This window comes from Phoenix dactylifera, chromosome 5, assembly GCF_009389715.1.
Source record: "Phoenix dactylifera cultivar Barhee BC4 chromosome 5, palm_55x_up_171113_PBpolish2nd_filt_p, whole genome shotgun sequence".
In the NCBI taxonomy this organism is placed as follows: domain Eukaryota; kingdom Viridiplantae; phylum Streptophyta; class Magnoliopsida; order Arecales; family Arecaceae; genus Phoenix; species Phoenix dactylifera.
This window is the reverse complement of record NC_052396.1, coordinates 2,822,271-2,845,778: the sequence shown is the minus strand read 5'-3', so window position 1 is coordinate 2,845,778 and position 23,508 is coordinate 2,822,271. Positions and strand designations below refer to the sequence as shown.

At 36.1% G+C, this 23,508-nt stretch overlaps 3 protein-coding genes across 3 annotated transcripts; 1 reads left to right on the top strand and 2 right to left on the bottom strand.

Annotated features, from left to right (window-relative positions):
• Positions 1 to 2,853: 2,853 nt before the first annotated feature.
• LOC103704610 (cyclin-P4-1) lies at positions 2,854 to 5,483 on the bottom strand. Its single transcript, XM_008787972.3, has 2 exons — positions 4,874 to 5,483; positions 2,854 to 3,290 (listed from the first exon to the last, which is right to left on the bottom strand). Exons 1-2 carry the CDS (start codon positions 5,221 to 5,223, stop codon positions 3,056 to 3,058), a joined length of 585 nt encoding a protein of 194 aa, XP_008786194.2. The 5' UTR covers positions 5,224 to 5,483; the 3' UTR covers positions 2,854 to 3,055.
• A 2,609-nt stretch (positions 5,484 to 8,092) lies between these two features.
• Positions 8,093 to 14,279, bottom strand: LOC103704609 (pentatricopeptide repeat-containing protein At1g02150). Its single transcript, XM_008787970.4, has 2 exons — positions 13,748 to 14,279; positions 8,093 to 10,328 (listed from the first exon to the last, which is right to left on the bottom strand). Exons 1-2 carry the CDS (start codon positions 14,126 to 14,128, stop codon positions 9,183 to 9,185), a joined length of 1,527 nt encoding a protein of 508 aa, XP_008786192.2. The 5' UTR covers positions 14,129 to 14,279; the 3' UTR covers positions 8,093 to 9,182.
• A 4,521-nt stretch (positions 14,280 to 18,800) lies between these two features.
• On the top strand, positions 18,801 to 23,508 carry LOC103704608. The gene is made up of 2 exons (XM_008787968.4): positions 18,801 to 19,788; positions 19,907 to 23,508. Exon 1 carries the CDS (start codon positions 18,994 to 18,996, stop codon positions 19,786 to 19,788), a length of 795 nt encoding a protein of 264 aa, XP_008786190.2. The 5' UTR covers positions 18,801 to 18,993; the 3' UTR covers positions 19,907 to 23,508.

The following is a 23,508-nucleotide window of genomic DNA, read 5'->3' as shown; positions in this document are numbered from 1 at the left end:
CTTGCTTGCTAGGATTAATCGCAAGTGCATGTGCCCCAAGTTAGGCCCCCTTATTAGAATTTGTAATTGTCAACTAAGTTTTCATTAGGACCCCGAGCATTATGGATTCTAATACCTCGATAAAGAGGAAGACTAATTAATTTATGAGTTCATTTATGCCAAGCTAGTCAAAGATATCTTAATCGATATGATAGTGAAAAATTAGCTAGAAATTTGACACAATAATGCTCACATCAAATCAGATGATATCTAAATGCATCGCGTTCACTGTTATAGTGAATCTTGCTCGTTACCACCTTTTATAAATAATTTAGTTGTGTTGATTAGCCAATATTTGTAGAACCGAAAAGAAGTTATTCATACTGGCTAGGGTAAGTCAATAACGAGTAATCAATGAAATCGAGACGCAAAGGAATGTTCGGTAGTGCCTATTTATACTCCGAAAGAAGTATGTGTGGCTATAAATAGAATAGAAGTAAATCTCGTCAATACAATGACCACGAAAAAATTACTAGAAGCAAAGCTCCTAGCAACTCTCTCCGATTTTCAGCTCTGTGGTCATTGATGACAGCATTCATTGGAAACTGAATTCTGCCGGTATTTTCTCCACCTCGTCTCTTTGCAATTTCATCAACTCTAAAGGTGTTCTTTGGGGCTTTGCATGCACGCTTTGGAAGATCAAAGTCCCTTCTAAGATCAAGTGTTGTCTCTGACTCTACTCTTCATAACGAACTGAATACTAGAGAGGTCTTACTCAGGAATTAATTAAGTTGGGCATCGACTTGAGTGATCGTACCTATGGAAACTGTCAACCACATGCTCGCTATGCCCTTTTGCTACATCTCTATGGGACTCTTTTTGTTCTCGTCTTTGTATCCCTGTACCTGATTGTGGATTTAGGGATCTTTACTTCAGCTGGAGGTACAATTATTTTGCTAGGGACTTGCAGCAGCCCATCTTCATGCTTATCGTTGCCTTTGTTTAGAGCTGTTGGCAAGAAAGGAATGTCCGTATCTTCTTGAACAAGTCCTCTTTTCCACAATTTTTGTGCACAGAATAATGCATCTGCTTAATGATTGGTCCCTCCTCTGTGGTCAAAAGAATCTCACGGGATTCTATAAATTATAGGAGATTTTTTTTTTTTTTGAGGAAAAGGGAGGCTGAGCCACCTAATTTATTGAATATGTGAAAGAAGTATGTATATAAGAGTTGAAGGAGATAGGGATGGAATGTACAATGCGAAGGGAAATAAGTAACAGCCGAGAAAAAGTAGATGAAACAACAAGCAATATGATGAGGAGAAGATCGGCTGATAGTTAGGAGTTAAGTTCAACTTTCTATTAGATTGGTCTTTGAAGTTTAAGAGGCTAATTATACCTGCTCTACTGGTGACTGCCTCAACAACTACCTTAGCTGGTCTGGCTTGATTGGGCTCTATTATGGACCTTACCTTGCTTTCCTGGTTTGGCTGCTCTTCAAATCCCTACTCTTTAGATCCTTTTTTGAAGATTTAATTGCTGCCTTCTTCAGAGAGATGATGATGGAGATCTGCAACACTCTTGACTTTCATTGATTCCTGCTGCTTTTGAGTTTACTTCCAAGTCTCCACACCTTAATTTACTCTATCTACTCTGTAAGATGTTTTCGTTTGGTTTCATGATCTTGTTCCTCTTATTTTTGTATATTCTCTGTATTCTTTTCCTATATGTTTTTCTCTTTTTCCCCCCTCTTTCTTTAAGAAATGAAAGAATTCCATCCTTCCCCCTAAACTAAAATAAGGTCAGATTGCCTTCTCGAGAGGAAACAGATTAAAGCACCAGAAAAAAGGAAACAAAGAGAGGAAAGAAAAGTAGAGGAGCAAGGAATGTAATGAAGAAGAGATTAGAGCTGAGGAGGCCGGCGGTGGGAGGACTCTTTTATCTTTTTTTTGGCAAGCAAAGTCCAATTTCCAATAGTGTTCCATCACTACTCTTTTTTTGCTTTCTTTTGATGTAATGGGAGGCCAATAAAAAAAAAATTAAAGAGAGAAGGCCAAATCTCTTCTTCAAAGATGGAGAAGATCACGTGAAGCAAGAAACTAAGCATTAAAAGCTAAAATCCAGCTGAGTGCCAAATCTCTTCAAGGATGGGAAAGGCCATCTGCCGGCACCACACAGGATGTGACTGCTGTGGATTCACTTCCTCTTCGTTGCACTTCGAGCGGCGAGCGGCTATGGGTTTAGTCCTACATCGGCTATTTGCTGGATAGATCTTGAATAATCAAGAAACCCATATGATACCTTCCGACTATCTATTTTGGATTAGGTCCTAGGTTGTTACAAATGGTATCAGAGTAGATCCGGTCTATAACCTATGCGGAATAGAGGACACTGCAGCACGGATTCATTGAGACTGACTACGAGCCGATAGTAGTGTTTATGATAAGATTTGAATGGATTTGAACTCTTAGCCTGACGAGGACGTCAGGGCTTGAATGGGGGAACCTGTGAGGATCCGTGCGGGCGTGTGTTTAGTCTTAAGTCGGTTATTTACTGAGTAGATCTTAAGTACTTTTACAAGACTAAAAAAGCTAAATAATACCTTCTGACTAGCCATTTTAGATAAGGTCCTGAGTAGTTGCAGGTTCTCTCTCTTTGCTCTCTCTATCTTCACCGCACCCAATCAGGTCGAGCAAAACCCAACCAACTTGAAAGAAGAAAGAGGAACGGCAAGATATAAATTAAACTGAGAGCACCATATATAACCATAGATCATACGAACTCGACGCAAAAGACATGAATTGGAGATATAAATTATGAGATTGTGCTGTGTTCATGCTCTGAGAACGAGGACTCCAGGTCTGCACTCCCAATCAAAGTGAAACCAAAAAGTAGGATAAAACGACAGCAGATTACACTACACATGTCCAAAGGTTGGAATCCAAGAAGACCGAAACTACACATCAAAAGAAAGAAGACAGAAGCTAAACAAAATGGTATCAGTCCGTCCACCTAAAACTGACGATTGTTCTCTACTCATCTATGCACTGAAGCACCTCTCAAATCGCCATCTGCTTCTACTGGCAGCTGCTGGACTCTTCCTCTGTGGAGCAGCAGTACTGGAACCTCAGGGGAGCAGGGGGCAACTCCCATTGATACGTCTCCCTCCAAAGAAGATAGCAGCAGGAATGGAAGATCATGGGGGTTACATTCAGCTCGAAGCCCACGCCGAACAAGAAATCCATTTCCAAGCAGTTCATCTCCATCAAGCTTATCCCTCCCACCTTTGCAAAATAAGCATTGCCGTAGTGTCTATAAAGACAAACAAAGAACAGTAATTAGCAACTCAAATGGATATTTTCTTTGTTTCAGTTAAATGACAACATGCTGCTGACTTAAATATGAACTAATTTTCCCAAAAGAAACATGACTGTTAATGTAAGTATTATGATCTAATTTGGACTCAAAATAGTCAGTCAGGGAGTAAGAACTATACAATTACTGGTAGAATGGACATCACATCATCAACAACTCCAAACATGAACGGTGATGTAGTTGAATTATTTAGTTAAGTGCTGTTTCCAATCCAATGTGCATCCTGGAATAGTAGGAAACTAAGTTTTAAAAGCTACATGGTGTGCTGCTATGAACTTGACTTATCCCTATATGACTTTATCATTGCTAAAATATTCGAGATAGCTTCTTTGCGTTAAAATAATGGCAATTTGAAGTTATAATAGTCTACTGGTCATTGCCAAATACCCTCTACAATGTAAATATCCACATGCTAGTGGTCATAAAATACAAAAGTGTCCCTCTCCTCTTCTGTCAGTTCAGATGTCTCTCATGTGCTGAATGATTGGCTATTCTGCAGTTAAGGGGACTATTGAAGCACACCAAAGCTCCAACTAATGGATCAATAGCACTATTTTAATGTACCACTAATGTCCATGTCATCCACCGACTAACTTCGATGATTTGCCAAGTTTACCTTTCCAATTATGTTTATCTCTAGTTGCAGACCGTTTCTATCTTTCTTTTTCTTTTTTTTTGATAAATCAGATAAATCATACCATTCAAGTATGAATAGAAATAAGAAAGTTAGAAAAGAAAAGGTGGCGGAGGGAGGAGAAAGTCTCGTAGCTATCCTACATAAAGCCATCTACATATACAGACTGTTTCTTTCATCACAGAATAACTGTTCACATATAAAGACCTGCGAAACTTTTAATTGCGATTTGAAAGATGAGCTAAGATCAACTTTGGCTTGGCATTCATAATGTGGCTGGATGGAATAACAGTGGAACCACCAATCCAATTGGATGTACCCTTTGTTCAATGACCATAGAATTAAGCTAGATGGTCCCTATAAAAAGAACTTTGTGTTGGGAGATTACAATACCGCCCTCACCTCACCTCACCTCGCCCATGGAGTCATAATGATGCAAGAATTCCTTTGAAGACACGGCCACCTCATTCTTAGTTGGCGGGTGGACAAAAAGGAGAGGAGAGGGCTCGTGGAAACCATCAATGGGACCTAAACACCTGGCCGAAATCTCCTCACAAGTCACTCCCTCCCTCCTCTCTCTAAAGAATTGGAAAAGATCTAACTTCCAAGAAGAAGAAAAGGAGTCCAAAGTAAACTCTCCAAAGCCCAAAAATAGCAAAGGGTGGATCACATCAACAAAGATCACTTGATTGACAAAGAACAGAATTAATATGCACACAGCAATGAAGAAGAACGTCTAATACCTTCTTGAAAGATATCAAGAATCCCACATCAAGAAAACCCAAGAACTCTACGAGAATTTTGAAGGACGTACGTCGAGAAAAAGAAGTGTTGTTAGATGGGCAAGTAATTTATTGAAGTACTAGAACTAGTGGCGCAAACTTACATGTCGTCCATGAACTTGACGGCGGCGAGGATGGTGGTGATGAGGAGGCGGTGGACGTTGAAGGAGTCGATGAGGACCGGCGGGTGACGCCGCGTGAAGCGGTCGAGGTAGACGTAGGCGACGGCGTAGCATGCAGGGCTGCAGTCAGCGTGGCGGAAGATGCGCTCGAGGTAGCCGTGAACCGAGATATTAGGCCTCCGGAGGCCATGGAAGGCCGCGGCCCGGTGGTGGAGGGGTGGAGGCCGGTGGACGGCGAGGTCGCTGAGGTCCGCCACCCTCTGGAGAATAGAGGAGAGAGCTGAGACCGCTCTTGGGATGGCTCTGCGGTCCTCCCCACGCATCTCGGCCATTGGGGTGGTGTTCTCTTGGGGAGAGGGAGAGAGAGCTAATGGCGAGCGATCTAAAATTAATAAGGATCGTGGAGTGAAAGAAGGGGAGATACGTATATATAGAGCAGGGAAGGGAAGAGAGAGGAGTTCCTTAAGGGAAGAGGAGTTGGCATAGGGGCTTTGTGTTTTGATAAGCTGCCCGGGTTATCCGTTAGACGCGTCTTATTCCTTGTCAGTCTTGGATTGGAACTATGGTGTTCTTGGTTTGAAAAGCGTTAAAAGGTTTGGATTGATGACATAAGGGGAAAGAGGAAAGGGGAAGAGATACTGTGAAGGTTATTTTTTTTTGGCAATTATTAATTTTTGGAAAGGATTAGTATAAGGTCTGAGCTGTGTTAGCCTTTTGGAGTTAGGGCTGCGTAATAAACCGAAAGATATATATATATATATATATATATATATATATATATATATATATATATATATATATATATATATATATATATATATATATCTTCACTGAGAGATTCTGAATTTCGTATTTCTTAAGCTAACGAGCCGTATACAAAGTGGATCTTTTTCTCTCTCTCTCTCTCACGGGAACATAAGATTGAGTTTATTTATCAGTTACAGCATGAGACTCATAAGTGGCCACCCTCATCCATGCGGAATTAAGTTGACATACCATAATATCATGATTATACTATTGAAAATCTTTCTTCTAAAATATTATAAAATATTTATTATTTTATTTTTAATATTTAATTATTAGTTTTCTACCCATACGGAATAAATAAATTGAGTTTTGATGTTATCCGATTCAAGCTTTGCTATACAAGGTATTTTTTTTTTTATAGTAGAATTCATTCTGCCTAGATGCAAACAGATAATGGTGGTCTATTTTCAAGTTACAATGTAGTGCTTCATGTTATTCTTGAAATACATTCTAATAAAGGAGAATCAGAGTCGAACTTGAAATAGCCAAATCTAGATGGGCTGAAAATCAACAAATTTGATTAAAACAATCTCTATCAATCCTCTTTTATGTAGATACAATCATCTTCTCAAATGCTTAATAGGTGCACTTGAGTTCATTCAATACTCTCAATTCTCTTCTATGTGATGTTATTTGGATGGAAGGGAATGTTCTAATAGATGGAGAGCACTGTCCTTTTTTTATTTATAGATGTGAAAGGGTAAGTATGATTGGATGCTCATTCACATAATTCATCCGTTCATCAAAAGTTGAATCCTTCGAAATTACCATCAGGTTGGATGCATCTTTTCATGAGAATGCATCTCTTTATTTACGAGTATTCCGAAGAATCCGTTCATGATATCTTTTGAAAAGAAAAAGCGTCTTTATACTTCTTTTTATAAAAGCCCGTATAGAATTTGAAAAAAAAGAGAGAACAATAAAAAATAAAAAAATAAATTTTATCTATTTAAAAAACTAAATTATTTAGGAGTTTAACATAAGGATTTATATTTAGGTAGGTTTATATTTAATTAAATATCTAATATGAGATTATTTAAAAAATAATAAAATTTTGAATTAAATATTTTATTAAGAAACCAAAATATTGGTGATATGTGCTTAGGATTCGGTTTCTGTCGCATGGCCAGTGAAACTAGTCTCTGCACCACTAAAAACAAGTTTACGTCTTTGAACTAGAATCGTGCCGGCTTGGAGATTTGTGAGTCTTATGTGCTTCCATCCGCTCTCGATTTGGCATTATTTGGTTCTCCGACTTTGTTGTTTGCATCTACTCAAGGGCTGTGTGATCCGCCATCATAGTAATAATAAAAAAAGAAAACTAGCTTTGAAAAGGGGTGGCAAAACCTTGAGAAAATGAACATGTATACGGTTGCGTCAGAAAATAGATCGTTTTAGATGCCGAAATTCAAGTTACAAAGTTAGTTTATGTTAAATTGGAAACTCTTGGTCCGTTCTATTTCAATGGAAACTAATCCCCATCAATTTGAAAGATTGCTATTATGTTTATAAGTGCAAATTAACCGTGTATCAGGTAGAAATAATGAATCCTATACGTTTATAAAGGACGTAGTAGATCAACAACAATTTTAGCTAGCATGATTCAGTTTCCACTTCGGGGCAGGTCTCGGTGATTGAGACTGCCAAGAATCTCATGGAGATTGGAGAGTGCATAAACATCAATCATTTCATACACACCTTAAAGCAAATTAGCTGCTGTCTTTTAAGCTTTTAAGACTGTTAATTGATAAGTTGCTAGTATATCTAGGTAAGAAAATTCCGGTACGAGTGTGAGGACTCGTGCAGACGTATATTTAGTTCTACATTGATTATTTTCTGAATAGATCTTGGATATTTAAACAAGATCAAACAGACAAAAAAAAAAAACTTTCTAGGATCATCGATTATTACAAATGGTATCGGATGAATCCATTGAAACTAACCACGGATGGTTCTCGTGATTAGATTTGAATAGATTTGAACCATAACCTAACGAGAATGTCAAAACTTAAACAAAAAAAGTATATGAAAACTCGTCCGGACATGTATTTAGTCCCACATTGATTATTAGCCGGATAGATTTTGAATATTTATACAAGATCAAAAAACCAAATAATATATTATAACTAGCTATTTTTGATGAAATCCTGAATTGTTACAATCAGTGACCGTCTTCGATTCCTTGGCTTCTTCGGAGTGCATCAACTATAGTCATTTCATGAACAACTAGGCAACTGGCAGATGTGTTTGAAGTCCTCCAAGAAGGTTTAACTCCTCCTGCCAAAGTAATCGACAAGTTATTTTAACAAGAAAGATTCTAAAATCAGTGACTCCTATATAGGTGTTTGGACTTTTATTTCAAGTCCAAAACCCATGATTATTCAACATGATCTGTTTAGTGCTACAAGCATATAAAACTGGATTAAATAAATCACCTTCCAATATCCAAGAAACATAATAACCATAGAGGAACTTATACAGAAGTAAAATGAAGAGATTTTGCACCTGCCAAACAACGGTCTTGCCTTCTGAAATTAGATAAATAATATATCTAAACAAAAGAAAAGTTATGTGGCATTCCAACCGCATTAAAAAATTAAATCACTGAATGGGCTGCCTCAAACACAAGATGTTTCACTGCCAGGTTGATGCTCATCAGTCTCCCAAATAATGCAGCTAACACCAACAAGATATTTTTGTACGCATTTATTATATCCGATCACCCATTTATAAGCGAAAGGGTATAGTTTCTTCATGCTGCAACTCATGGTTTTGCAAAAGCTATGGCAAGTCACAATTTCCCCCCAATACACATTCTCCGATTAGGATCCTCTCAGTCTTGATCTATTTTCACAACTAAATTCGATGACATGCCATCACTCAAGCAAGTCAGCCGCCCGATTTACCTAAATAGAAAAACCAACCTATGAAAGCTGTCCTGAACTTAAAAGCAATAATAGATAGAGAAAGGCAGCAACAAGATAGGCACTCCTATAGGCAGTGAAACTTGGGTTCTAAGATACATTCAATGGCAAACTACCCCCAGACCATCATGTTCCTCATCTGTTAAGAAAGACCATAGCTTTACCAATGTTGAAAATAAAGCATTTGCCAACCTGGTCATATAGCAAAAAAATTATAAGAATTAATAAGACTCTGACCCAATGTGGGATCCATGCACACGATCATTGCTCTCACTGCAGTGCAGCTCCTTGCAACAACTGACAAAACCCATTAGACAAAATCCTGAAGCACACAAACCATATCTGGCAAGCTCCATTTGAGCTTACAATATTCCAGATATTCCAAAGGCAGAGCAACAACCCAGAAGATTTCTGCCCCTGCTTCAAATCATGTCGGGGGAAGAAATAAAATCTTCATATGTGGGGACATGACCTGTTCCTTGGAGACAGATTTCAAGACATACCAACATCACAAACATCTTGGTCTTCATCATTGCTCAGATGCTCAGCTTTTATCATGCTCAATCACCCTGACAGTATGTGCTAATTAATGACTTGTATTCCTCTTTTTCATGGCATCTTCTCATTCGAAGCATGTCCATCAACATATGAATACTAGAAATGTCATTCCGCTCCTTACAGAGTGCCAGGAGTTTCTCTATGTTTTTGGGTTTTGGCCTCCAGTTATTTACTCCTTCAAATGATGCAGCTTCTTTCATATACAATAATGCCTCAGAAATTTGTTCCTCCTTGATGTAGCCTTCTGCAAGGGTCTCCCACATGATCGGTCTTGGCTTTCCACCTTTTTCTAAAAAATTGTCAAGAGTTTTCTTAGCCTTACGAAGAAGCCCTTCTCTGGCATACAAACCCAGCAGAATATTGCAGATCCTGGGATCATAGCTTGATGTCATGGATAGCCATTCTTCATAGATCATTTCAGCTCCATCAGCATCCCCTAGCCTAATCAAAGAAGAAAGCATACACTGGTAACCCATATTCAGGATTCTAGGGAAACTTGATTTGTACCAGTTCCAAATTCGATAGACTTCTCTCTTTCCTATGCTGCTATAAAGTCCAAGGAGGTAATTAAAAGGTGTTCGATCCCTGCCCGTCACTCTAAGTTCAGCATCTTTTAAGCAACTTTGTGCCTTCTCAAAATTGCCAAGTCTAATATACATGGTAGCGAGTGTAGTATAAGTGGTCCAGTTTGCATTGATGCCATTGTCTGAAGACATCAGCCCTACCACTCGTTCCATCTTCTCTGCATCTCCCATGGTCGCACAATTTGTTATCCAGATGTTGTAAGAGTATATGTCAAATGAAACATTCTTCTCCTTCATCTCATTAATGACCTTATTAACTTTCTCATGTTCTCCAACATTCATATATAGAGTCATTATCACATTGAAAAATAGTGCTTCAGTTAAATATCCTTTGTTTCTCATTACCTCAACAATAGCCTCTGCCTTCTCTTTCATCTTAGCTTGGCCATAGACATTTAGAAGAGCACCATACGTGCGCTTGTCTTTCATCGTATCAGGAAGCTGTGAGAAGTATTCTTCAGCATGTGAAATGCCATGTGCTTTGGCAATCAGATCCACCTGGATTGCCATGTCACTAGATGTAAACATAAATCGGTCTCCTTGGGCGATCATCCAATCACAAACCTGATAAATGCAAAGAAGAGAAAATATAAGTTACTACAGCAGAAGTGTCAAATGGCCATACTCAACATTGGATAGGGAGTGCATCAAACAAAAAAAGCTACGAAGATGGAATATAGTCTCTGAAATACTTAATCATAAATGTAACTCTTCAACATTCATTAGACAAACCCACCTCCTCACAGACAGAAAAACAATGCTTATGATGCCCTTAACAAGTATTCAAACAGAATAACTTGTAGTCAGTAGATGCTCAATGCATAAAACAGAAGAAAAATAAACATAAACCTATACATATCATTAAAGAAAATCACAATTTTTTTTTTGAAAAATTACAGAAGAATTTAACAGAACAGGTAGAAGAATGAATGTAAGAGGACTGCAGCTGTTACTAAGAAAAGTCAACATTAACACAAACGGGCTCTGTAAGGTCAAGCATATATATATATATATATATATATATTGACCCACCTAATTATACTGCTTTTTCCTTGACCAAATCTGAGTCTTGAAATTTCTCGAACCCAAATTGTTATGCACAAAGTGAGTGGACCTTGGTTTCCTGGGAGTTGATTTGGCCAAAGGCCTACCAAGAAAGGACCTCCCAATCACCATTTCTCATATCTGAAGGGCTCAAATTCCAGAGGGCTGCATCCAGAGTTCAGGTTAACTCTCACTGCTGGAGGAAGCTAGACGATATTAATTTACCCTGTTTAGTTGCAGATGCCCCACGAAATCCCACTTTTCTTCATAAATTGTGTTCCCACGCAAAGAGAAGAGAAGAGAAGAGACTCAGAACACTAAGTCTAGCTACAGAACATTTTGAACAAAGGCTATAATTCTATTATGGTGTTAATCTAGCCCTTATAAGGTCTTACTGATTGGTCCAACAATCATGCTCCACAAACATTTGGATTATTAGTACCCATTCAAAGTTATTCAATCTGATAGATAAACAAGAAGTTCCCTAAACATGATAAGGCACTCATTAGTAATAGATGTATTCTTGTCCCCTCGCTTTCATTCAAATACACCTAACAAGAAAGCTTTAAGTTCCCTAAACTTGAGCCAATGACCGACATGAAGAATAGGTGATAATATTCAACTCTAGATCAAGTCCAAATCTTATTTTATCACCCCAAAAATGCAACGCAAATTACAAGACATCAAAATTAAATGGACTAAAAAAGAGATTCCTGTAAGCTTGAATAAGAAGGGGAAAAAAACTCTTCAAGCAAATGGAATGAGACAAATTCCTCATTCTTCAAATGAACATACATAACCATTTTGCTTCACTACCTCCCTATTAAAAAAAGCATGACATATAGCTGATTTCAAAAATCAGTTGCAAGCCATGCAATAGTTTTTGGACCACTGGAGAGGTTTCTCAAGCTAACTTCAAAAGCAAATACTTTTCTCAAAGCACACCTCGATTTCAACAATCTGATGCTCCCTCCTTTGGCATTCTACCAAATATTGGACCATCTATTATCTATATATACCACAATTGCAACATTTTAAACACCATTAACTTATTCCCATACAGATGATACTTCTCTGAAGACTACAACATTACATGTCATGACTAAGCCAATCAAGAAGTACTGCTAGGTTACTTTTCTTTTAACAAAACGATGAACCAAAACCATCTATAATCTTATATTAGCAATATATACAGTTTATCAGGTAAAAAATTAGTGTAACATCATGTATCCCCTTCAGACTAATATGCATTGACATTTCTCCAAATGATAAGCTTGCAGGCAACCTTTCGCATTACATAAATAAACTGTTCTAGGCATCCAGTCATAGGTCTACATAAAGTTTAAAGTATTAGTTTTAGGGATTGTAACAATATGTCACTGGCAAAGTAAAATACACCTCTGTACAAACACATGGTACATCATTGGAGCTGGTATAGCAAATAGACAAATAGTACCGTGTGTCAGCACAGGAAACATACAGAGACCCATACTAGTACCACCATTATGAGTTGGTATGATACGCTTCATACGACCCAGTGCAATATTGTACTTAAAACATTGGGTCCATGTCAAAGTTAACCATGCTCAAATGAACAAACCCCCTGCTATACATGATTTTTTTTATCGCCATTAATCACTATATTTTGATCGCTTATACTTTTATACAGGGTAGTGCAAACTTAAAATATTCACACGTTTCTTAGTTAAGGGTCATATGAGTGCACATAGCATATCTAAAAAACTAGATACAATTATTCATATTGCAGTGGATGTCTTATGATCCATTTCCTTGAGGTGGGTTTCTCGTATATATCTTCCTGTCCTTCAATTATTTTTCTATTTTTCCCCCCACTTTACCATTTTTCTTTGGGAGAGGGTTGGGGTTAATGTATAAAAAATATTTTAAAAATAAATAAATTAATAGTAATTACTAAAGGCTAGAAACCCAGACATAACCCTGTAAATATTCAAGAAAAAAAGAGAGAGAAAAGCTATAATACAGACAGGGGAGGAGGAGATAGTTGCATATCAGGGCATGGAGCTATAAATGCTACTCAAGAACCCATCAAGCAGCCCATCCACATACAAGAGTAGTTTGGACCCTATGGATGGCAGCCAGAAGATGGCATATATGTATATATGGTCGGTAGAATGCTTTTTAAAACAGTGCACATAGCAGACAACTATGGCCAAAATATGATGTTCTATGTTTGTAAATTCACACTAAACATCATCTTGGCTATGAATAGAGCATTAGACACTTATACACAAGATTCGCCATCTCGGTATGGAGGACCCCATACCGGTGCCACACTAGCACAGTATCGGTACGGTATAATAGAGATTATTTTTTTTATGTACCGAGCGGTACACCACCCATACCGGATACTAATATCGAATTGATATGGTACAGTAGGCCACGTACTTTCAGGCCAGTACGGAATAGCATGCTTATACAAGGCATCAAACTTCATAGCTTCCAGAAAGTAGATTTCAGTCACAAGGCTATCTTTTTAGATTTGGGCAAAAATACATATTTGATAACGAATACTTGTCAATTTGAAAACTGTAATGTTATCAAATGATCAAAGAACGAATCATGAACAGTCTATAAAACTGGTACCACGATGATAACGTAAATAACATGAACCCAGAAAAATATGGAGTATATATAAGTGATTCATCAAAAATATAATTCCACATGGATCAAAATCAATTTTGCACCTCATAACTACACTTTTCACTATTTTAGTTCTTTTTTCCCGTATATGTCAAATTATCAACTTTGTTAGAGTCACGGAGACAGTGAAAGGATGCCACAAAGAACAATTTTTCTGCTAAAAGCTACGAGGAACATAAGAAACCAAGACAACTTTAAGAATCTGAGAGAAGATGAGAGAATAGGGGTTAAAATTGGCAAATTTTCAGCTAAGCTACCTCCAAGGCGAGCTTGACCCGGCGGAACTTCCTGAGCTCCTTCACCACGCGACAGAGCTCCCACTTGTTGAGCTGCCCCTCCTCTTCCTCCCAGCGCAGCAGGACAGCAGCGCAGCCGAGGCTGGTGTTCTCCCTGGCAGAGATCCTGCGAAAGAGCGAGCTCCACCGGAGGGCCGGCGGCCGCTCGGAGTCCACGGTGCCATAGCTGTGGACCTGCGAGACCGAGCATCGGATCGGTCCTCCAGACTTCTGGTCGGCCCGAAGAGAGAGGGTGGAGGAGCCGAACCCTAGACGAGCTTGGGAGTAGGAGGAGGTGGAGGTGGAGAGATGGTAAGGTTGGAGGGGAAAAGAGGGAAGGGAAATGGCGAAGCGGAGGAGCATTCCTAGGGTTTCGGGAGGGGGAAGAGGATCGGATTGTTAGTCCTAGGGTTTTGGAGTGTTTGAGCTTGGACTTGCAGGAGTTTCGGGGTCGCCGTGGGGAGGATATGGTAACGTCAGCTATTCCGGAGTCCCATTTTCTATTAGCGGGAATAATGATTATTAGTTGCTGAATTCACAGTATTCACTAGTTTGGAGAATAAAGACGCATCACTAATCCTGTAAAATTATTCTCATTGGTTGCTATCCCCCGCGCCTTCCCAAACCCTCTGCCGAACTTGAGATTTATCCCACAGATAAATAAGAGCCTATTGGATGGCTGATTAAGGCCCTGTTTGGGGAAGCTGTTGGCAGTAGAGCTGTTAGAAGTAGAGCTGTTGAAAGTAGAGCTGTCTAAAGTAGAGCTGTTATAAAAAGCTGTTTGCTGTTTGGTAACTACATTCGTAAAGTGCTGTGGTACTTTATTTTGTGTTTGGTAAACAAACTGAGAAAGTACTTTTGTATGACAAAATTACCATAAAGGACATTGCACAGTATTATACAACAGAACATAATAAAATATAACATAAATTAATACATAAATATACGATATAGTATAATATTATTGTAATATAAAATAATATTATGTTAATATAGCATAATAGTAATATAATTATTAGAGTAAATTAATATTTGGTAATATAACATAATATTAAATTATTTAACATAACATATTAATGTATTATGATATAATGTAATATATATTATATTTATAGTATAATACAATAATAAAAGTATAAAATATTATAATTATTAGTATAAATTAATTTCTCATAATATAACATAATATTAAATTATTTAAAATAACATATTAATGTATTATAATGTAATGTAATATAATACAATATTTATAGTATAATACAATAATAAAGGTATAAAATATTATAATTATTATTACAAATTAATTTTTCATAATATAACATAATATTAAATTATTTAAAATAACATATTAATGTATTATAATGTAATGTAATATAATATAATATTTATAGTATAATACAATAATAAAGGTATAAAATATTATAATTATTAGTATAAATTAATTTTCCATAATATAACATAATATTAAATTATTTAACATAACATATTAATGTATTATGATATAATATAATATGATATTATATTTATAGTATAATACAAAAATAAAGGTATAAAATATTATAATTATTATGTTAAAATAATTTTCCATAATAATTTTCCATAATTTCTCATAAAATAATTTTCCGCGGTCCAGGGGCTCTTATTCGTGGTCCACGCTCGAGGAGGACCTCAGCGTGGGCCGCAAGGTTGATGATAAAAAAACAATAGATTGATTTTGGAAGGTATAGAAAAGGATTAAAAGTTTTTTCTTCTAAAATGTGGTTCAAGAGATGCATACAAAAATTGAAAAGAAAAAAACCTTTTCTTACGGAAGGAAGTCTGACGGCTAGGATTCTTGGCTCTAGCAGATTTTTAGGTTTATAAAGGGACAAACTATGTAATTATGTTATTTTAATATGGGCATTTTTGTCAAAAATACAGCTTTCCGAAAAAGCTGAAACAGCTTCCTCCCAAAAGCTCCAAATTGGAGCTTCCTCCCAAAAGCTGTTTTCAGCTTCCCGCAAAAGCTGAAACAGCTTTTTGAAAAATTTACCAAACACAGTTGTTCATCTAAAAGTACTTTTGGAGGGCCAGAAAATGCTTTCTGGCCCTCCAAAAGCTCCTTTGGGGGAGCTGTTGGAAGTAGAGCTGTTAGAAATAGAGCTGTTGGAAGTAGAGCTGTTATAAAAAGCTGTTTGCTGTTTGGTAACTACATTTCTAAAGTGCTGTGGCACTTTAACATTTGTTTGGTAAACAACTGAGAAAGTACTTTTGTATGACAAAATGACCATAAAGGACATTACTAGTATTATACAATAGTGTATAATAAAATATAATATATATTAATACATAAATATATGATATAGTATAATATTAATGTAATGTAACATAATATTATTATAATATAGTACTATAACATTGTATACTATAGGATAATAATTTAATATAATATTAAATTATTTAACATAACATAATATTATATTATATTATATTTATAGTATAATACAATAATAAATGTATAAAATATTATAATTATTAGTATAAATTAATTTTTTACTCTTTTGATGACCATTTATTTCTCTAACAAATTTTCTAACTAGGTGAAAAAATTGGTTAAATAATTACTAATATTTTTTATTTATTTATTTATTTATTATTTTATTTCATTGAAATATATTTATTTATTATTTTATTTATTTATTTATTCGTTCATTTATATACATATTTATTTATTTATTTATTTTTCTTTTTTTCCTTTTTCGGCGGCATTGAGGAGAAGGAGATAGAGAGGGAGAGAGAGAGAGGGGGGATGGTGAGAGAGAAAAAGGCGGTGCGATTGAGATTTTTGGGAGGAAAAAGAAACTTTTAAATGGGGTATTTTGGTCAAAAATACAGCTTTCCGACAAAGCTGAAAACAGCGTTTTCGGAAAGCTTCAAAATTGAGCTTCTGCCAAAAAGTTGTTTTCAGCTTCCCGCAAAAGCTGAAACAGCTTTTTGAAAATTTTACCAAACACACTTTTTTAACCTAAAAGTACTTTTGGAGCTCCAAAAGCTCTCCCAAACAGGGCCATAGCCCTGTTTGGGGGAGCTGTTGGCAGTAGAGCTGTTGGAAGTAGAGCTGTTATAAAAAGCCGTTTGCTGTTTGGTAACTACATTCGTAAAGTGCTGTGGTACTTTGTTTTGTGTTTGGTAAACAAACTGAGAAAGTACTTTTGTATGACAAAATTACCATAAAGAACATTGCATAGTATTATACAACAGAACATAATAAAACATAACATAAATTAATACATAAATATACGATATAGTATAATATTATTGTAATATAAAATAATATTATGTTAATATAGCATAATAGTAATATAATTATTAGAGTAAATTAATATTTGGTAATTTAACATAATATTAAATTATTTAACATAACATATTAATGTATTATGATATAATGTAATATATATTATATTTATAGTATAATACAATAATAAAAGTATAAAATATTATAATTGTTAGTATAAATTAATTTATCATAATATAACATAATATTAAATTATTTAAAATAACATATTAATGTATTATAATGTAATGTAATATAATACAATATTTATAGTATAATACAATAATAAAGGTATAAAAAATTATAATTATTATTATAAATTAATTTTCCATAATATAACATAATATTAAATTATTTAAAATAACATATTAATGTATTATAATGTAATGTAATATAATATAATATTTATAGTATAATACAATAATAAAGTTATAAAATATTATAATTATTAGTATAAATTAATTTTTCATAATATAACATAATATTAAATTATTTAACATAACATATTAATGTATTATGATATAATATAATATGATATAATATTTATAGTATAATACAAAAATAAAGGTATAAAATATTATAATTATTAGTATAAATTAATTTTTCATAATATAACATAATATTAAATTATTTAACATAGCATATTAATGTATTATGATATAATATAATATGATATTATATTTATAGTATCACACAAAAATAAAGGTATAAAATATTATAATTATTAGTATAAAATAATTTTCCATAATAATTTTTCATAAAATAATTTTTTGCGGTCCAGGGGCTCTTCTTCGTGGTCCACGCTCGAGGAGGACCTCAGCGTGGGCCGCAAGGTTGATGATAAAAAAAAACAATAGATTGATTTTGGAAGGTATGGAAAAGGATTAAAATTTTTTTCTTCTAAAATGTGGTTGAAGAGATGCATACAAAAATTGAAAAGAAAAATACATTTTCTTACGAAAGGGAGTCTGACGGCTAGGGTTCTTGGCTCCAGCAGATTTTTAGGTTTATAAAGGGACAAACTATGTAATTATGTTATTTTAATATGGGCATTTTTGTCAAAAATACAGCTTTCCAAAAAAGCTGAAACAGCTTCCTTCCAAAAGCTCCAAATTGGAGCTTCCTCCCAAAAGCTGTTTTCAGCTTCCCGTAAAAGCTGAAACAGCTTTTTGAAAAATTTACCAAACACAGTTTTTCATCTAAAAGTACTTTTGGAGGGCCAGAAAGTGTTTTCTGACCCTCCAAAAGCTCCCCCAAACAGGGCCTTAATAAACCTCTTATGCCCATGCAATATGGTGTACTAGCTAGGATTGTAATACCACCAGCAGAGTTAAGAATAAGGACGGTCTCTCATCTAAAAACATCTAACTTGAATCCAAGTTTGACATCTAACTAACCCACTTAGACCAACCTCCTTGATTTATAACATAAAACAAAAAATGATTTAGTAAAACAATTTATTAAAAAATATATTTATGATTTTTAGATAAAATGCTAAAAAGTATTTAAAATAAGATACTATTTTTAATTAATAAATGGTAAATTTGGAGGCTTCTCAATCTAGGCAAAGATATCAATTATTTGCAAAGAAAAGTATATATATATATATATATATATATATATATAGAGTATGACTCTAATAACTTTAATATAAAATAATAAATTTGGTTGAAAACCCCCTCCTAGAATTAATTAAATGAAATCAGGAAATCTGGCCCGTTTTGCAAAATGAGCTTCGTTACGGCCTGTCGTTCTTGTAAGATCGAAGGGCGGTAAGGATGCAGCATATCAATCACCGGACGGCAGTACTCGTAATCCCCATTTCATGTCCCCGACCATCATGAACAACCGCCAAAATCTAGTCATTTCCAAAGAATGGAGCAGAAGGTAAGAGGGAATCGCAACATAACGTAACATGGATCCTTTCGCCGCCATCGACGAGGAGGTTGGTCGGCCCTCCGACTCCCAGGAGGAGCGCCTCCTCCACTTCACTTTCATCAACGACGCCCCCCCCGCGGACGCCCCCGTCGTCATCTGCTCTCTCCCCGACTCCCCCTCCGCCGCCGGCGCCGGCCGCGCTGCTGGGTCGCAGCTCCCCCAGGTGGACGACAAAGGGAAGACTCCGGCCGTCGTCGGAGAAGCCTCCCACGGCCGCCGCGAGAATCCAGGGCCGTCCAAACGCTGCAAGATCAAATCTTGTGCTTCCAGGCGGAGACTGGGGGGCGTCCAGATTAGGTCCTCCGCCTCTCCTGGCGGAACGCCTCCCGACGAGGATGAGGAGTTAGGGTTTGGTGAAGGCGGAGCGCCATCATCGAGGCCAGATCAAGAAGATGGCATGCGATCGGACAATCCCCAATCTGATCCGAATGCCCAGACGAGCACCACCAGGAACCCAGATTTTGCTGCTAAGGTTGTTCCAGAGTCGAGAAAGCTGCCGGCTTCGATCCGAAATCCACCGCTGGCGGAGGGGAATGTGGCCTCTTCTAGTTCTACTGCCGGCGGTCGGAATTCACCACCTTCGATCCCGAGGGAAGCGGCTTCCGTGGCCGACAAACCAGTCCCCCCGGGCAGTCTTCTGGATGTCATTAAGATGTTCTCTGAAAAGCCCAGCGGGAGATTTGCTGATATGGATCTACTGGAAATCCTCGACATGAAAGGCGCAGGGTTCCTTCCGCCCCGGTGGTGGCGCCCGGAGGGCTATGGCAATTAGGTAAACATTGTTGATTAAAAAAAGAAAAAGAACTTTAGGTCCAATGACCACCAGGTGTCTATTCTAGTGTATCCAATGGAAGAAACTGATTACAATTTTTTTTTTTTGACTTCTCTAGAACATTGGGAATTTTGGAGCAGGAATCGTTTTGTGGTCACCTGAAGTTGGGTTTTCGAGAAAAGCTTTCCGTTTCCTGATTCAGAGAGTTAACTCCAGGTTCTTTCTTTTTGTGGCCCTGGTTTCTCAAACAAATGCTTGGAATGGTACTGTTTTGAATGGTTTGTTTTGCTCAAATATAATGTTTGGGTTAGAAACAGCATGTGCTTACGTGCCAAATAGAAAAAATAACTTTTGTAGCACCTTTTTAAATAGTACTATCAAGTATGCTGATGTAAATGTATAGCTTAGTGATATGTAAGGTGTTGATCAAATTTAAGCCATCCGGGTGTTGATTGCTAATTCAAAATATAGAAGCTACTCGCTTGGTTATATTTCTATTATAGTTTCAATGGACCGAACAATGGTGAATTTCAGATGGGGTATTTAGAATGGTACTCTCATGACCGATGATCCACTCCTTTACTCATAATAGAAGGTTGTCAACGATTTCTGAAGCACCAATCATGCAATTCACTGCCTGTCAGCAGGTGAAAAACATGGTTAGAGCAACCTATTATTGCAGGTCAGTGGAGTAGATTGTCGTATAGTGGCAGTGGTAATATAGCTATATTTTCTGATAATTATGATTTATAATTCATGAATCATGACACCTACCATCAGTTTACTTCTCTTCTGAGTTCCTTTGTTTCCTTTGATATAATTTATCTAGATAATATATGCCTACTTTTGACTTGTTCCCTTTTGCCAAAGTATGCCCACTTTTGATAAAAGATCCAGATTTGATCCATTGTAGTTACACTGGACAATTAAATTATATAGCTGGTGCATATCTTAGTAGAAGCACTATGATCACCTTTATCAATGACAGCAGTTATTTGTCATGTTTTTTTTTTGAGCTTGATATTAGCCAAAAATATATGTCATGTTATATATATGGCATGTATGTAGTTTTGACAGTGGATACTGATGCACTTGCAAAGGATCTGAACCAATTTATGACAGGTTTGTTTAGTTTTATAAAAACTTGAACTTGTATTCCTGAAGAGAAATTAAAGGGAAAATGCAAAGCACATGTTGCTTTAGAACATTCACCAAATCAATCTTTTTCACCTAGCTTCACAAATCTTTGATATAAGTGTTTTATCATGTCAAGAGTTTTATCTGTAGGAGATATTCCTCCTACCTTTTACTCTTTACTTTCTGTTGATAGGGTTGGATGTACTCAAGTTAGAGCTATATGAAATGCCGTTTTCACCAAAAAAAAAAAAGAAAAAAGAAAAAAGAAAAAAAAGAAGGAGTGTTCCACATATCAAATTCAAGCCAAACATGCATCAGCACTTCATAGTTGTGCTAAGGTTGTATTTCAGATATCTTACATATTAAAATTGAGGTATGCAATTTTTTTTGAATGAAATGTGAAAAAATATGAACATTTTCAATAGTATATCTCTTATAGATATTGAGACGGCACCTATTCATGAGACGTTAGTATTCAATCTAGTCTCTGGCCCAACTTTCAGGAGATTGTTGCAACTCAATATTTTTCCTAGAACAACTAGTGAAATGAATACTTGCATCATTGAGGTTCTTCAGGTTCTAAATCAGTTTTTTGAACTGTGTGACATTGTTCACTATCTGCTAGGAAGATTTAATATTTCACAGGAAAAAGTACCTATTGATCTCTTTTTTTTTTTTTCAATGCCATTCATCTCCCTTCAATAAAGGAAGGCAACAGGTGGATGTGGTTATGAATAACTGAAAGTTCTTCAATTATGAGTTTTTTTTGGGTTTCCCTAGGGTTTGGAGGCCAAACATTCACCCCCTTCTCACAGTGTTCCAGAATAATTAAATATCTTTATTGGTGTAATGAAGAAAAATTAACTATAAGGCAAAGCCACATGGCTCTAAACTCCAAAATCTTGTTCTCTTTCTCCTTTCAAGAAACTCACAAATGCAGCCTTAAAGACTTCCCGAATCCAAGATGACCAGTCTCAGTGGGCCGCCAGTTCCTTCCCTACCTCTTAACGCAATTGCCTTTGTAATTAATCCATTCTATTTGCATTGACCATTCTAATCTCCAAACTGTTTTTCCATGTTAATTAACTACATTCACCTATTGTTATTCTCAAAAATATGAATAAAAAACCAATTATCTAAAATTGCATCAGCTATCCTTTTTGTACTGGTTCATACTTTCATTCTCATTTGTCTACTGTTTTCAAGATTTGTTGAATTTTAGGTTCTTTCCGAAGTAATAATTCACATTCGCCAAAATAATCCTGATACAGACTGTCCGAACTCTCTTTTTCTAATCCCCTGCAGTGGAGAGCTTGTCTTACAAACTTAGTGCATGCTGAAGATATCTAAACTACTTTTGCAAACAATTGTTATCTAACATTTTTCACAGAGCAATTTTCATCAAATGTGTGAAAATTACCTTAATCAATGTACCCAGTCCTGGTGGTTCAAATCCATCTCAGCCCAATGATTCATTGCTCCATGAATATGAAATGACCAAGCTCCATGATTATGAAATAACCAATGTTCAGCATTATTTAACTTCTTTAGCAATTTCGTATTCAAATCTTTTTCTCCACCATTTGCTATCATTTTTCTGGTCTGCATATCCTCAAAACCATTAAATATATTAGATTGGTACATTTAAGATTTTGGCTGTCAATTGCTATTGTGATACATGCTATTCATTTTTTTCTATAAAGCAAAGAATTTTCATTAAAAAAAAAAAAGAACATTGTGGACTATGAAACATTAAAAGTACCTGGCGCAGGGCTTTCAATCAAGGTGCGAAATTTAACTTAGCTAGCTTTCTTCTTCTTTCTGTTTTAATGTCTTCTGCTCTTTTTGTTTTTTTTATGTCTTTTCTTTTTTGTTTGGGTCAGATGCTTTTGTAGTTGATATTTATTGAGCTAATATTGCATGCAAAATCTATTATGTATTACCTAAATCATGGTGTTAAGCATGATTGCTTCCATGTAGGAATTACCAGGATAAGTAGCGATACATACAATGTCCTAGAGGACAAAGGTATCGGTACTCTCATGTTTACTCCTATATGGACATCTGTAATCATTCATATTACTCTCAGAGTTAAGAAAGGTGCGCAGATTTTAGGCTCACAAGGAACTGAAGTCAATCCTGTGCCACTTTGCATTAAGGCTGAGCCTGCTGCATGCTTCAAAAGTTGGATAGTTGAGAATCAACAAGGTTAGTTATTGGTGTTGGTTTCAGTACCAAGCATCAACAAGGTTAGTTATTGGTGTTGAAGACTTGAAGCCTTTACTGGGCAATCTGGATACAAGGAATACTGGAATAGTTTTGAACAAACAAAAGCATTTTCAGACACTATATGCAAGTTCTGCAAGAAAGAACAGAGAGATGTACCTAGACCTTGAGAATCTTGTTGTGGGAGCTTGTGCGAGTTTGATGCAACTATAATGGCGAACACAGAGGATGGAGCAGTTCGAGTATCTTCTGGATGGTTAGGTACATGATTGTCAGAAAAGTTCCATCCAGTGTTTGTGTTCAGGGATATCAGCACAAAATCATAATGTACATGCCTGAGGACTCAGCTTGAGAAAA

Coding starts and splice junctions, on each gene's coding strand:
- LOC103704609 (XM_008787970.4), bottom strand. CDS start 14,128: ATGCTCCTCCGCTTCGCCATTTCCCTTCCCTCTTTTCCCCTCCAACCT. Junction 10,329..13,747: donor GGGTCAAGCTCGCCTTGGAG/GTAGCTTAGCTG, acceptor TGCATTTATCAG/GTTTGTGATTGGATGATCGC.
- LOC103704610 (XM_008787972.3), bottom strand. CDS start 5,223: ATGGCCGAGATGCGTGGGGAGGACCGCAGAGCCATCCCAAGAGCGGTC. Junction 3,291..4,873: donor GTCAAGTTCATGGACGACAT/GTAAGTTTGCGC, acceptor TTGTCTTTATAG/ACACTACGGCAATGCTTATT.
- LOC103704608 (XM_008787968.4), top strand. CDS start 18,994: ATGGATCCTTTCGCCGCCATCGACGAGGAGGTTGGTCGGCCCTCCGAC.